Source organism: Xenopus tropicalis, chromosome 3, assembly GCF_000004195.4.
Source record: "Xenopus tropicalis strain Nigerian chromosome 3, UCB_Xtro_10.0, whole genome shotgun sequence".
Lineage (NCBI taxonomy): Eukaryota > Metazoa > Chordata > Amphibia > Anura > Pipidae > Xenopus > Xenopus tropicalis.
In genome coordinates this window covers 67471325-67484654 of record NC_030679.2, presented here as the reverse complement: position 1 = coordinate 67484654, position 13330 = coordinate 67471325, and the positions used below count along the sequence as shown (strand labels likewise).

At 37.5% G+C, this 13330-nt stretch overlaps 1 protein-coding gene across 5 annotated transcripts in view; it reads right to left on the bottom strand.

The window, feature by feature from the left end:
- mdfic (MyoD family inhibitor domain containing) overlaps positions 1 to 13330 on the bottom strand; it is a 57644-nt gene that overhangs the window by 29130 nt on the left and 15184 nt on the right. For all 5 annotated transcript variants that reach the window (XM_031898968.1, XM_002932817.5, XM_004912981.4 and 2 more), the window contains exon 3: positions 4514 to 4636. In XM_031898968.1, coding sequence (XP_031754828.1) covers positions 4514 to 4636 — 123 coding nt within the window. The remainder of the gene's footprint in view (positions 1 to 4513; positions 4637 to 13330) is intronic.

The following is a 13330-nucleotide window of genomic DNA, read 5'->3' as shown; positions in this document are numbered from 1 at the left end:
CAAAGCACTGTTTTGTCATACATTATTTTATATCCCAAAAGGTGACAATATTTTGTTAGCTGTTGATTTATACTAAGGGCAGATGTAAGGAGAAGGGTCACTCTTAGAAAAAGGTTGTCTGGGTAAAGCCAGATTTTAAATTCCTTCTCTCACTTGTACTTTATAGGGCTTGTAAAAATAAAAAGTACAGCACAATTTTCCATGTTTTTAACAGATAATGGAGTGTTTCTCCCACAAATGTCAGCATTTTTAGGGCTGACCACAGCAAATGCAACTGTGGGTGCACATAATAAAAAACTGGATGCATTCGGGTTCAAAGTTTGTTCCAAGAGTAGGGATAGCATCCTTTCTGGTGCTTTATGACATGGGAATGTCATGGGAGCCTACAACAAAATTGCTTCAGGCATAGAGGCTGGGCAGGCAATAAATGATTGACAGCTCAGATGTTTAAATACATTTTTAACAGGTATGGATGAATTAATTAAAAAAAAGAATTTAGGTTTCATTTTTAAAGAACTTTTAATATACTTTGTATGTGTTGGTGATAGGTCCCCTTTAAATCAAATGCATTTTGCTCATATGATTTTAATATTGTTTGTCCTGCAAAACTAAAAATTAAAATGTGGAAAATACTTATAAATATGTCTAAAGAAGTTGGAGTATTTACTCCAGTGTTTCTAGCTTTCAGAAAAAATCAAACTAATAAACATGCAGAAACTGTTCCTCACAGCATTTTAAAAGCCTTATTATTCCTCTGACGGCATGCAGACTGCTAAAGATTTAATACACTATGCAAGAGGCTTCTCTAATCAGTATAATGACTGTATAAGGAGCCCTCTGTCCCCTCTTGGTCATGCCAATGTGCTGGGCTCTGGGGTGAAAAAAAGCACCATTTCCGACCATACACAGTGATATTTCAAAGAAGAGTGGTGGCAATTTGTTTGCCGCTTCTCACCACCACTGACTGTAATGGCAAATCTCTTACCAAAATATTACAACCACGTCTAATTTTATTGTAGGCTCCCAGATATACCCCTGGCTAACTATAGCTACTCTACCCCCAATATTTTCATTTTCCTTTAAAAGGAACTCCCACTGCCAGTACCATATCCTGACAGGGGCATGATACAATATACAGTCAAAACATCCGGACAATTGCAGATCATACTCTGAAAAGAAGTTTGTAGTTCTATTTACTGCTACAACTGCTTATACTCTTCTGGGGATGGTTTCCTCAAGATGCTGAAACAGTGCTGCAGTTCAGCCAAAATGACTTTATATTTGTATAACAATCCTACTGGGTTAAATTAACATTTAAATGATTTTAAGTAAACTTAAAGGAGAAGGAAAGGCTAAGTCACTTGGGGGTACCAAAATGTTAGGCACCCCAAAGTGACTTAAATCACTTACCTTGTACCCCGGGCTGGTACCTGCAGCGAGTGCTTCCTTCTTCCGCATTTCTTCAGCAGCGAATTCCAGCGGCCGGCGCATGTGCATTAGAGTGAAAAGCAGACTTTCTTGTTAAAGATCGGCTTTTCACTCTACTGCGCATGCGCAACGCGCCAACAAGGAATTAAGAAGCGCTCGCAGCTACCCTGGGTTGTTCTCTCCTAACAGTGGCACCAGCCCGGGGTACAAGGTAAGCAATTAATGTCACTTGGGGGTGCCTAACATTTTGGCACCCCCAAGTGACTTAGGCTTTCCTTCTCCTTTAAGGTAAGGAGATCCAAATAATGGTAAGATCCCTTACCAAAAAACCCCCTGGTCCTAAGCATTCTGTATAATAGGTCACATACCTGTATTTTTATTATACCTTTGATTTTTCTCCCTGTTTTTTATAAAGATGTTAAAACCTCAGCTTCCAGTATAACCCTTAGATAGACTACCACTGTCTTCCAGGCTAGCTGACCAGAGGCTTATTGCCTCCTTCTACTCCACTGGTGGGGGTTATTATATATTTTATGTTGTCACACATGAGCACTGGCCTCTGTGATAAACTGTGGCTGCATTGTATATTACTCTCCTTTAAGAAGAAATTTCAGTAATTTGAGAAGCACAGAGTTTTTCACTCCTGGCACAGATTTTACTAGCGTACACTAGCAACCCAGCTGGTGCATTCCAGAGAAATGAGGGGGGTGTCAGCACTTAGCATGATATCCATATGCTGAAGAGAGCTGCAGGGCATAGAAAGGGTCAGCCTTGTCCATTCCTATAGGGGTAAATAAGAGCACAACCCACAATGCAAATGTTTTTCCTTACAATTCAAAGAAAACTACAGTTATGCGTTCTTTCAATGAGACATTGTGCTGAAAATCTTCTGATATTGCCATTTCCAGCGATCAATGTGCAAATTAGGTCTGTGCCAAGTTTGCTGCATTGATTTGCCACAGGCCTCTGTGGGAAAAGCAAGAGCAATAACACCAAGGTTCCTCTTTACAAATAGGTACACTATTGTGCAATTAGAGGAGGAGGCAGGAGGAAAATAGTGGTACTGAGCAATGCAGAAGTGCAAGGAATGGCTTTAGACACACGTACTGTACCATTAATGATTGGCATACATTCTATGCCAACTAAGGAAAACTTTGTGCAACCACAACTGTCCAGAGTACTCATAAAGCTCTTATGCCTGCTCTAATAAACTCATGGCACAAGGGGCACTTCTTCCAATGTCTTTCAGTTGGTTAAAAAACACCCGTGACCGTGTTAAAGTGTCTCTCTTGTACTGAGTTGCCCAAAAAACAATGCATAATATCACTGAGGAAGCCAGCACTTAGATTCCCCTTTACAAAAAAAAAAACTAAGGGGCATATTTATTATGCTGTGTAAAAAACGACAAGAAAATTCGCCACACATCGCCAGGTTTCGCTGTGTAAAAATGGCGTAAAAAACGGCGTAAAATCGGCGTAATTGTTTTACGCGTTTTTTCTTCCACCGGAACGTATGGAAAATAACGGCCTAATATCCGGCGTTCAGATGGCGATCTTTTCCATTTATTTTACACAGCTTTTTACTCCGTTTTTTCGGCGAATTAGTTTTACACAGCATAATAAATATGCCCCTAAGTGTACAGTGGTCCTTTGAATAAACAGTACAATATGGTGCTTTTATAATTCATAATAAATATTTGCTGCTTTAATGAATTTAATATTGTTATGGCTTTCCTAAAAGCAGGTCTTTCTGTTCTTCAGTTGCTCTTTGCAGCCATGCCAGTCAATGGGCCAGGCCAGTGCTACTATCTTAGCTAAGATTTGCCTTTGCACGATGAGCCCTGTGTGAGTGTGGAAGAAAATAATCAACTCCTCTTGTATCTAGGCAGAGATCATTTACTGATCGTTGCTATGGATTACTGCACCTGAGCAAACTTTATTACATAACCCCAACAGGGCCCTGTAGAGATCATACACAATAAATCATGACTGGATCAGACAGTTGGAAAGGGATAACTTCTGTTAAAGGAGAAGGAAAGGTAAAAAACTAAGTAAGCTTTATCAGAAAGGGCTATGTAAATACAGCCATAAGCACTCACAGAAACGCTGCACTGACTTCTCTAAAAAAAGATTCATTGTGTCTGTAATTCCTGTGCCACAGACACGCAGCTCTCTCCCCTCTCCCTCAAGAATGCCAAGAACTCCCTCCCCCCATTAGGAATTTGTGATCTGAGCCAATCAGCAGGAAGCTTCCGCACAGTCTAACTAACTGGCACATGTACAGGGGTCTTGGTCTTGGTGCAGGCAAGTGAGTGAGGCATTATGAGAATTTTCTTTACAGAGCTCAGCGTTTTTTTTTTTCCTATGATGCTTCTGATCATCTGAAGCATCATCTCCTTTAAGTGATGAGAGGTGCATCATTTCATCATGCCCTTACTGAAGCATTTGGGGAAGGGCTTCCTCTTGATGCCCTACTGCATAGAGAATGTAAATGATGCGGTGCATAGCTTTTTTTTTTTTTCACCTGGCTGAGCACATTTTCAACATAAGGCCTTTTTAACTGACATATTGAGTTGGGACGGTCTCCTTTTAAACAATTAAAAACAAATCTCTATTTTGTTTAACATATATTTACAAATTAACTGATGTGTGCGCTACACAACACTTTTTGTTTTGAAAAAAAGAATAAAATTATAAATTACAACCCCCCCGCTCCCATAATTCAGATTTTGCATGAAAACAAGCACCCTCATTATTGCCACATTATAATCTACACTTTAAAAGATATATATCAAATACATACAAAATGTGTTACATCACAGACCCTTTCATCTGTGAAGAAACAGGTAGCTCAAACAATTCAAACACTTTACAATTCAAATCAAGTGATATAGACAAATTTTACTAAATGATAACTCTAAAGCTGCTGTATTTGAACAACAAATGCGCAATTTTATTGCAACTTGCAACATTAAGTGGGGAGGTTTAAAATATATTAATGGTTTATCTATGGTACATACAAAAAGTAGAAATTTTCCTTTTAAATTTCTATTTCAGGATAATGCTAACAAATGCAAATACATTACCTTTGATGGGTTGGCTATTGCTGTTATCTTCCAATATGGACCGTTCTTCTAGGTCAGTTTGAACGCATTTGTTCCTATAAAGACTTGTGTCTTCTATATCCATATTTTCTTTTTCACATTTTTCTGGGGTAAAAATAAGAAAAGGAGAGTAGTGTCATGATTAAAGACTAAAAAAGAAGAATCCAAATTGGATTATGATAATACATAGGTAATATTCTGATACTATCTGAACATTGTCTAACTAAAAATTCTCTCCACACTTTTCCTGTTAAGATTTACCTTTTTTATTGTTACCAGATGTGCATGTTAATCCATGGCTATTCACTACAAATAACCATAGAACATGTACCTCCTGGTGTTTTGGAATGCAAGTGCCAATTGTGCCTTTGGTGCAGTATAATCACAAGACCCAATGTGCTTGGGGTCAAGGAAGTCATATACAAAACCCATTAAGGAAATGTGGGTATCATGTACTAAAACTAAAACTATAATACTAGGGGGCCACACTACGGTGTGTCTGTAGTGTAGTTTGTGAGGGAAACATTTACCTGGCATCTACATTGCCTTAATCGAATGAATTCTTCTTTAAGAGCAGCCATAGGCAGGTGTTAAATACAGGGTTTCATTACAACACTGCACTGCAACAGGTTCTAGCTCTTAGGATATTGGAACAACACAAAAAAGAAGCATACAAATGGACACCTGTTTACCTTGCTCATGCTAGCCCTTAAATGGCATAAGCAATCTGCACCCACTCTTTACTATCAGGATAGGATTGCATTGGGATGTTTACTTTTCTGTTTTTTTACTGTTTTTCTAGAAATAATTTAAAATGTATTATATGCTCAGTAAAGACTCCTCTGACTGACTAGCAGTCAGAGAGGAACCACAGCACACTAAAAGAGGCAGAAATTTAAGCTAGTAGAGGCTTATCTGTGCTTATGTGCTGGGAAACAGGTCAAACTGGATGCTGAAAGTGAAGTATGCAATTTTGTTAGCTATTCTTAAACTCAGCTGTTATAATTGATACAATAGTTGCTAAGAGTCTACAGATGCTGCTGAGTATGTATCAATTAATGTAGCAAATTTATGTGTGCCTGGATTACTGAGCTGCCAATCTGAAAAACTAGAGAACATTCAAATTTGTAAAATTAAAAAATACAAAGCAACTTAAAAAAGTTATTGTACTTTCTGAAACCAACTGAACTGAAAAAAAGTGTTTAGAAGGTGAACAAACCCTTTAAGCAAGAGTTGCACATGGATGTATTACTATATAGGATTACAGGAAACAAATAAACTCAGCATTCGCAGGATTTAGTGAAAAGTGCAAAAATATTCTTTATTGTGCAAAAAATATTCTTTATTGTGCCCTCCCTCTATTACATAGGTTGCTATTTTTATAGCTATCAAAAAATGGCTAATTAGCAAAAGCAAAATGACAGCTTACACCTACATGTAATACATTTTGCACGTGCAAATATGCATTGAAGAAACCTCCTCTAACGGTGAAGACACACTGGGCTACTAGTAGCAGCTACTTCTGCCATAGACAATACTGAGAATTGCCTCTGCTAAAACACACATAGAGATAATTATCAGTAAATGATCAACATTGTCTATTTCTGTAGCCATGAAAAGTTGCTGCTACTAGAGGCTTGAGAAAAACACCTTTTCACTTTTGCAACAAGAATGTGCTGCAGTTTAATTTCATTGTGATGTTCGTCTAAACCCTTGGCAAGGGATTTTGTGACTGCTTAGCACCCGGCTGAAAAGTCTATGGCAAGGTGGTAGAAGCACACGCCAATCGAGTGAGTACTAGTAGCTGTGTGTCTTCGCCCCAAAATAAACAAATCTAGAGAAGAAAAATAACTGCACATTAGTAGCTACTTAAGAACACAGAATTGTCTTCCCTTCATGGCCTCTGCAGCTTTAGTTTTAATACTGAAATGTGTCTAAATGTTCTTAACGGGTGTGATAGTGAAACTACTGTTCACACAAAACTTTAGCTGTAAGTTCCAGGAAAGGTTTTGCATCTGTAATGAAATGTCATGAAGATTTCTGCATATGACTCATAGCAGTGGAACGCAGTGCGTCTAACAGAGGCAGCTAAATGAGCTGGTAGTTAGGGTGTTGTTTTCTAGTTAAAATGAAAATATTAACTGCAGTATGTTAGCTAAATGTTTGCACTCAGCTATTTAGACATTAATGTTTTTATATTATTTGTAAATATATAAAACTACAGTAAGACTACCTTTGCTTCTAATGAATATCAAACAAAAGTACAGCAAGTGTATACGCACACACGCACAAACATGTTTGCAACCAAACACTTAAACTTAAACTAATTTAAATATGTGTATCCTCAAAGCTGGATATCAGAGGGTTTTTGCTTACTCGTGATAGAACTATAATTTTTTGTTTTTAGACCTAAATTATGGTAGTGTCCATAGACATTTGGTTGCTACAGCTGAAGATATTCCTGGATTTATAGGAGGACAGTTTAAAATACCCAAATTTTTGCTTGGCATTGATGATTTTATGCAAATGTTTGTCCTAACTGAACACCAACTATGGCTCAAACAATCAGACCTGTTCCTAGAAACATTGGGGCATGTTTATAAAACAGTGAAAACAGCTCACCACATTTTATCAGAGGAAATCTAATCTATTTACACTTATTACACCTCTAAAAATAAAAAGAAATGAATAAAGATCGGCAGTATTTCTACTGTTATGAACTGTGGTGACTTTTAGTTTTGCTGTATAATAAATATGTTAGAATGACTGTACACAATTAAAAAACCCAAAACATAGATCATTTAGAAAGTGAGAAGTTCAAAAATCACATGCAATGTACGCACAAAATGCAGCGTTATGTTTACGTAGTGCAGTAAAAGGAAGAAGACAGATGGGGAGATTTGTTGTCGTGTTTTTTAAAAATCTGATCGCAGCAACACAGAGTTCCATACAGAGTCGTGACAGAAATATGCAGTGCGAGAGAAACTGTTATTGTTCCCGCTGTTGCGATTAGTCGCCATGATTGGATTTTTAGAAATCAAGGTGACTAACGACCCTGTCTGTTTTTACCCTAATTGTAGGTAACTGCAACTTGTGGTAAACTTCAAAATAGGCTTTCATTTCAGAGCAAACTTGCTACCTAAACCCATGCTCCTTCTGCAGCAAAGTGCATACAAGGAAAAGGTACAGAGGAGTCTGCAAGATTTAACCATCTTTGAATAGGTTTCCAAGGATGCAGTTTGCTCTTTGCATATTGTGCTAGTAAATGAGTATTTTAACTTTTGCTATTGCAATGTAAATCAATTATCACAGCTATATAAAAGAAAAATAACCATAATGCACTGAAATATAATGCATAAAATAAGATGTTTACACCACCACAGAAATAATGAAAAGAAGGATCGGGCTCTTCTTCTCTGCCCATGAAATATTTGTGTGTGTTCTTTGTGCGTGTTTGTTAAAACTACTAATCTATATTTATCCAATGTAAATCTTTATCATGTTATTATTTAGTATTTAGCGTCAGTCTATAGATGTTAAGAACAAATCTTTAATTAAAGTGCTGGTGAAAGTACAAGCAAAGTTTTAGTCACCGGGGCTGGACCCTGCAATGATTATAATTGATAACCTTAGCTATTGATAACCTTTGCTTAAAAGGCACAAGACCAGGGTAAATTCTTATTTTCTCATCTATTGTGATCGCCCACGGCATTAAGCATGCACAGCACAGCAAAAGTACTAATTTCCAGTATTAATGGTTCAGGTGGAAAAAAAAACATGTCTATGATACTCAACATTTTGCACATGTAAAGCCTAACTTCAAGAGGAAGGCAAACAACTGAAGCTCTTTTCAATAAAAAGGAGAAAAATGTGTTACTGACTTCAACTGGACAAACCTTCTGTTGCTGCCAAACAATTGCATAAAATGCATTAGTGGTTTTCTGCAGTCAACTGCTTTGGCTCACATGCCAAAAGGGTTTTTTAAAAAAAAAAAAAAAAAAACAACTACTTTTTTCCCAACGTAAAATCTGGCAAACTTTTCAATTTTGGCACAAAATCTGCTTGCAAAAAAAAAAACATTTGGAAGCAAGCCAAAACAATCCACTGCAAAAAAATAAATAAATAAAAAATTCTGCATTACTAGTTTATACCTTCCTTACAGAACGCCACTTCAAATGGGATCTCACTGGCCCTGCTACATAATAAAGTGTAACATATGAATATATGCTTGCTATTATTATTGCTGATGGCCAAAGCTCGTGGTCAACATTTAATGAAACCAAGCATGTATTATGGTGAAGTGAAGTAAATATAATTCCCACAAATCTTACAACAAATAAAGTCATGAGTGATATATAGTAAAAATAACCACAAATTCACAACAGAGAACAAAATTAATTTCAAGTGATCATATGATTATACACAGCTAAATTGCATATCTAAAGGCCACAAAAATGAAATAAAACCAAACACAGGGTTTTCCGCAGACTCCTTTTAAATAACCACAAATTTTACAGAGAAAAAACAGATCCTGATTAGTTACTATAGGATCAGACACAATATGACTCCAAAGGCCACAGAATATAATATGAAGGCCAAAGGGACAGTACAGAATACAAACTCACCACACAAATGAATGATAAGCCATGTAAATGGGGATGGATTTAAACCAACACCAACCAACAGTTTATATTTTACATATAAACAGATTACACAATACTTTGAAAAAGCCTGTTCCTCTTAAAGGATAAGTAAGCCTTTTATTTTAAAATCCCCTAAAGTTACTCTGAACATTTCCCAGAACTTTTTCCCTGAATGCAGAATTATGTTGTTTCTCTATTACAAGCAGCTGAACTTTATCTAACCTAGGGACTGTCTAGCAAGAAGCTCTGCCCTTTTGCTTTCTGAGCCCTCCTTCTTTCTTTGACTAAGAACAACTCAAAGAGGTGGGATTTAATGCTAGACAAGGAAGTCAGTAAAAGAGATACAGTTCAGCGGGATCCCTGGACGAGGGAGAAAGGTATGTTATTCTGCAGAGATTTAAAAAAAAAAAAAATTACTTATTCTTAAAGATTTTTTTAAATGAAATTGTTTTATCTGATTCATGCTGGCGATGTGTACAAATGTATAGTTCAGAGCTACACAATCTTACCACAAAAAACATCTATTCTCCCAGTCTCCCCGTGGCTCTGAACCTTTACAACAACTTCCCTCCACTCCATAATATCTCTTGCATAATCTCTCTCTCTCATAATATCACTTGCATTATAAAAAGGGCAGTATTTAAGTCCGGTGCCACTCTAAGCACCGGACCTAAATGCGCCCCCGACCCCCACCCCCTTCTCAGGTTGCAGAAGTGCGTTTATTGACATTACTTCCCTTGAGTGCAAGGTCAATTTTCTTTCTTCACTTGCCCTATAGTCTCTCACACTCCCCTGCCAGATTTCAATAGGCTTCCTGTGGCAGCTGGAGAGGTCTTTTTTTATTTATTTAAATTTTGATTTTATAGGCACCAAGGGCAACCACCCTTAAGCTGCTATCCTAGGCACAAGCTCTCCGGAAACCCGTTATCCAGAAAGCTCCAAATTACGGAAAGCCTGTCTCCCATAGACTCCATTATAAGCAAATAATTCAGAATTTTAAAAGTGATTTCCTTTTTCTATGTAGAAATAAAACCGTTCCTTGTAATTGATCCCAACTAAGATATAAATAATCCTTATTGGATGCAAAACAATCATATTGGGTTTAATTAATGGTTTATTGATTTTTTAGTAGACTTAAGGTATTGAGATCCAAATTACAGAAAGACCCCTTATCCGGAATACACTTGGTCCCGAGCATTCTGGATAATGGGTCCTATACCTGTATATAAATATGACAATTATAAAAGATTAAAGTAATGCAAGTGTAGGGACCCATAGGGTTAATATGCCCCTATGGCATTAAACCCTACCACTTCCTTCTTTATGCTGTTACTGGGCAAAGACCCATGTATCTAGTTTATCCTTTGCACTTATGCCTTTTTGGTTATTTGGCTGACCACACCCTTTGCACTCTCATATAGTGTTTTGCAAAGGGGTGGGTCTTCCTCTTTGGCTGCATCTGTTGACTCAGGTAGAAGTTCCATTGAGCCTGGGATCGACAGGGCCCCAGTAAAGCCAGCCTACCCTAGAGAGACCATATAAACTCTAGTGAAGTCGGTGAACAGGGACCCCGTGAATGAGGAATAGCAAGCATAGTAGAACATCTTAATAGCACTTTCTAGGAAAGTGAGATAGATAGCTATAGATAGTAAGAGCAGTTTCTGGCTCCAACCAGGAGGTTAGCTGGAAGTACCCTTCCTTACACATATTGTTCCCTTAGAATAGGGCCATGGTTAAGACGCAGGATACAGGCTAGTACCTAAACCCTGATCCATAGTCGGCTGTAGGCAGAGTTGCATGTACCCCATGCTCTATTACTAGCTGGACAATTTGACTATTACAGCCAAATAGGGGTTACACAACTCAAACTTCATTCGCTAAAATCTCAAACGTTACTAAACAAAACCTTTATCATACTTATATAAATATTCATACCGCTACAAAATCCAACTCTTCCCAAACACAAACAGCCAAACACTCTTTACTATGAGCCTTCTTTTGTGCTTATCTCCTCCTTCTCACCCACACGCAAACTGATCACTTCCCTCAATAAATCCTGCACCCTTTCCTTTTGTGCTTACTCACAAGCCTCACCAAAAGCTTTGCCCAGAACATTCCTCACATCTCCTACACACCCAGCTCATTACATCTTCATATTACATAGCGTACAAGGATAATCAGAACTCAACATGCCAGAACATATATTTTATTGAAAAAATATAGAACTATCCAATAAAATAGAAAGCCATCAAAGTCAAATGTATAGATAAAGTTTCCTTGAACAGTATGTAGGATGAATTAGCCCTATATTGTCTCCTATTGTCTCTGTGTGCTTATATATCTTCAGTTCCTGTTTTAGAAACTGTAACATTATGAAAATTCCTGATGAAGAGATGTTATTGCTAATAACCTCGGAAAGGGCTATGTGGCCCTGACACTTGATTATTTAGGATATGGTACAGAATGATTAAAAAATATAAACAATTGATGGTCTCACATTTGTTTATTCTTTTATACAGTCATGTGAAAAAGTAAGTACATTCCATGGCAATTGTTGAGTTTTTAAAAAAAAAAAAATCCAGCAATTCAGCTTAAAAACATTGTGGTGGAAATTATATGATTTGTGACTGCTTTGCTGCATCAGGTATAATTTTTTCAGTGAACCAGAGGGTGCTTTAGACCATTCCAAAAAATCCACCAATCAATGGCTAAAAAACAGAAATGGAGGATTGTGAAATTGGCAAGGCAAATCCCATGAAGATGTTGTGGGTGGGAAATATTTAAACCATTCATCCAAAATATCTGCAGCTAGCTCATTTTCAATTTTGCATTTTATACTGTAAGCACAAATACATTTTTTCTAAAATAACTGATACATTGATATAAGAGGGTGACTAGATTTTTGAGCCTGGGTTTCTTCTGTTCCCTCAAAAATTGATATTCATTTTGTAAACAGGTGCACATTTCTTGTAATGGTAATTATAAGTATTTGGTAGCTAGTTATGACACACATTTTTATATGTACAGTGGATATCAAAAGTCTACACACCCCTGGTAAAATGTCAGGTTCCTGTTCTGTACAAAAATGAGACAAAGATAAATCATTTCAGAATTTCTTCCACCTTTAATGTGACCTATAAACTGTACCACTCAATTGAAAAACAAACTGAAATCTTTTAGGCGGAGGGAAGAAAACCAAAAAAAATTAAAATAATGTGGTTGCATAAGTGTGCACACCCTTAAACTAGTACTTTGTTGAAGCACCTTTTGATTTTATTACAGCACTCAGACTTTTTGGGTATGAGTCTATCAGCATGGCACATTTTGACTTTGCAAGATTTGCCCACTCTTCTTTGCAGAAAAACTCCAAATCTGTCAGATTGTGAGGGCATCTCCTGTGCACAACCCTCTTCAGATCACCCCACAGATTTTCAATCGGATTCAGGTCTGAGCTCTGGCTGGGCCATTCCAAAACTTTAATCTTCTTCCGGTGAAGCCATTCCTTTGTTGATTTGGATGTATGCTTTGGGTCGTTGTCATGCTGAAAGATGAAGTTCCTCCTCATGTCCAGCTTTCTAGCAGAAGCCTGAAGGTTTTGTGCCAATATTGACTGGTATTTGGAACTGTTCATAATTCCCTCTATCTTAACTAAGGCCCCAGGTTCCAGCTGAAGAAAAACAGCCCCAAAGCATGATACTGCCACCACCATGCTTCACTGTGGGTATGGTGTTCTTTTGGTGATGTGCAGAATAGTTTTTGCACAAAACATATTTTTTGGAATTATGGACAAAAAGTTCAACCTTGGTTTCATCAGACCATAACACCTTTTTCCACATGTTTTTGGGAGACTTCAGATGTGTTTTTGCAAAATGTAGCCTGGCTTGGATGTTCTTCTTCGTAGGAAAAGGCTTTCATCTTGCCACTCTACCCCATAGCCCAGACATATGAAGAATCCGGGAGATTTTTGTCACATGTACCACACAGTCAGTACTTGCCAGATATTCCTGCAGCTCCTTTAATGTTGCTATAGGCCTCTTGGTAGCCTCCCAGTTTTCTTCTTGTCTTTCCATCAATTTTGGAGGGACGTCCAGTTCTTGGTAATGTCACTGTTGTGCCATATTTTCTCCACTTGATGATGACTGTCTTCCCTGTGTTC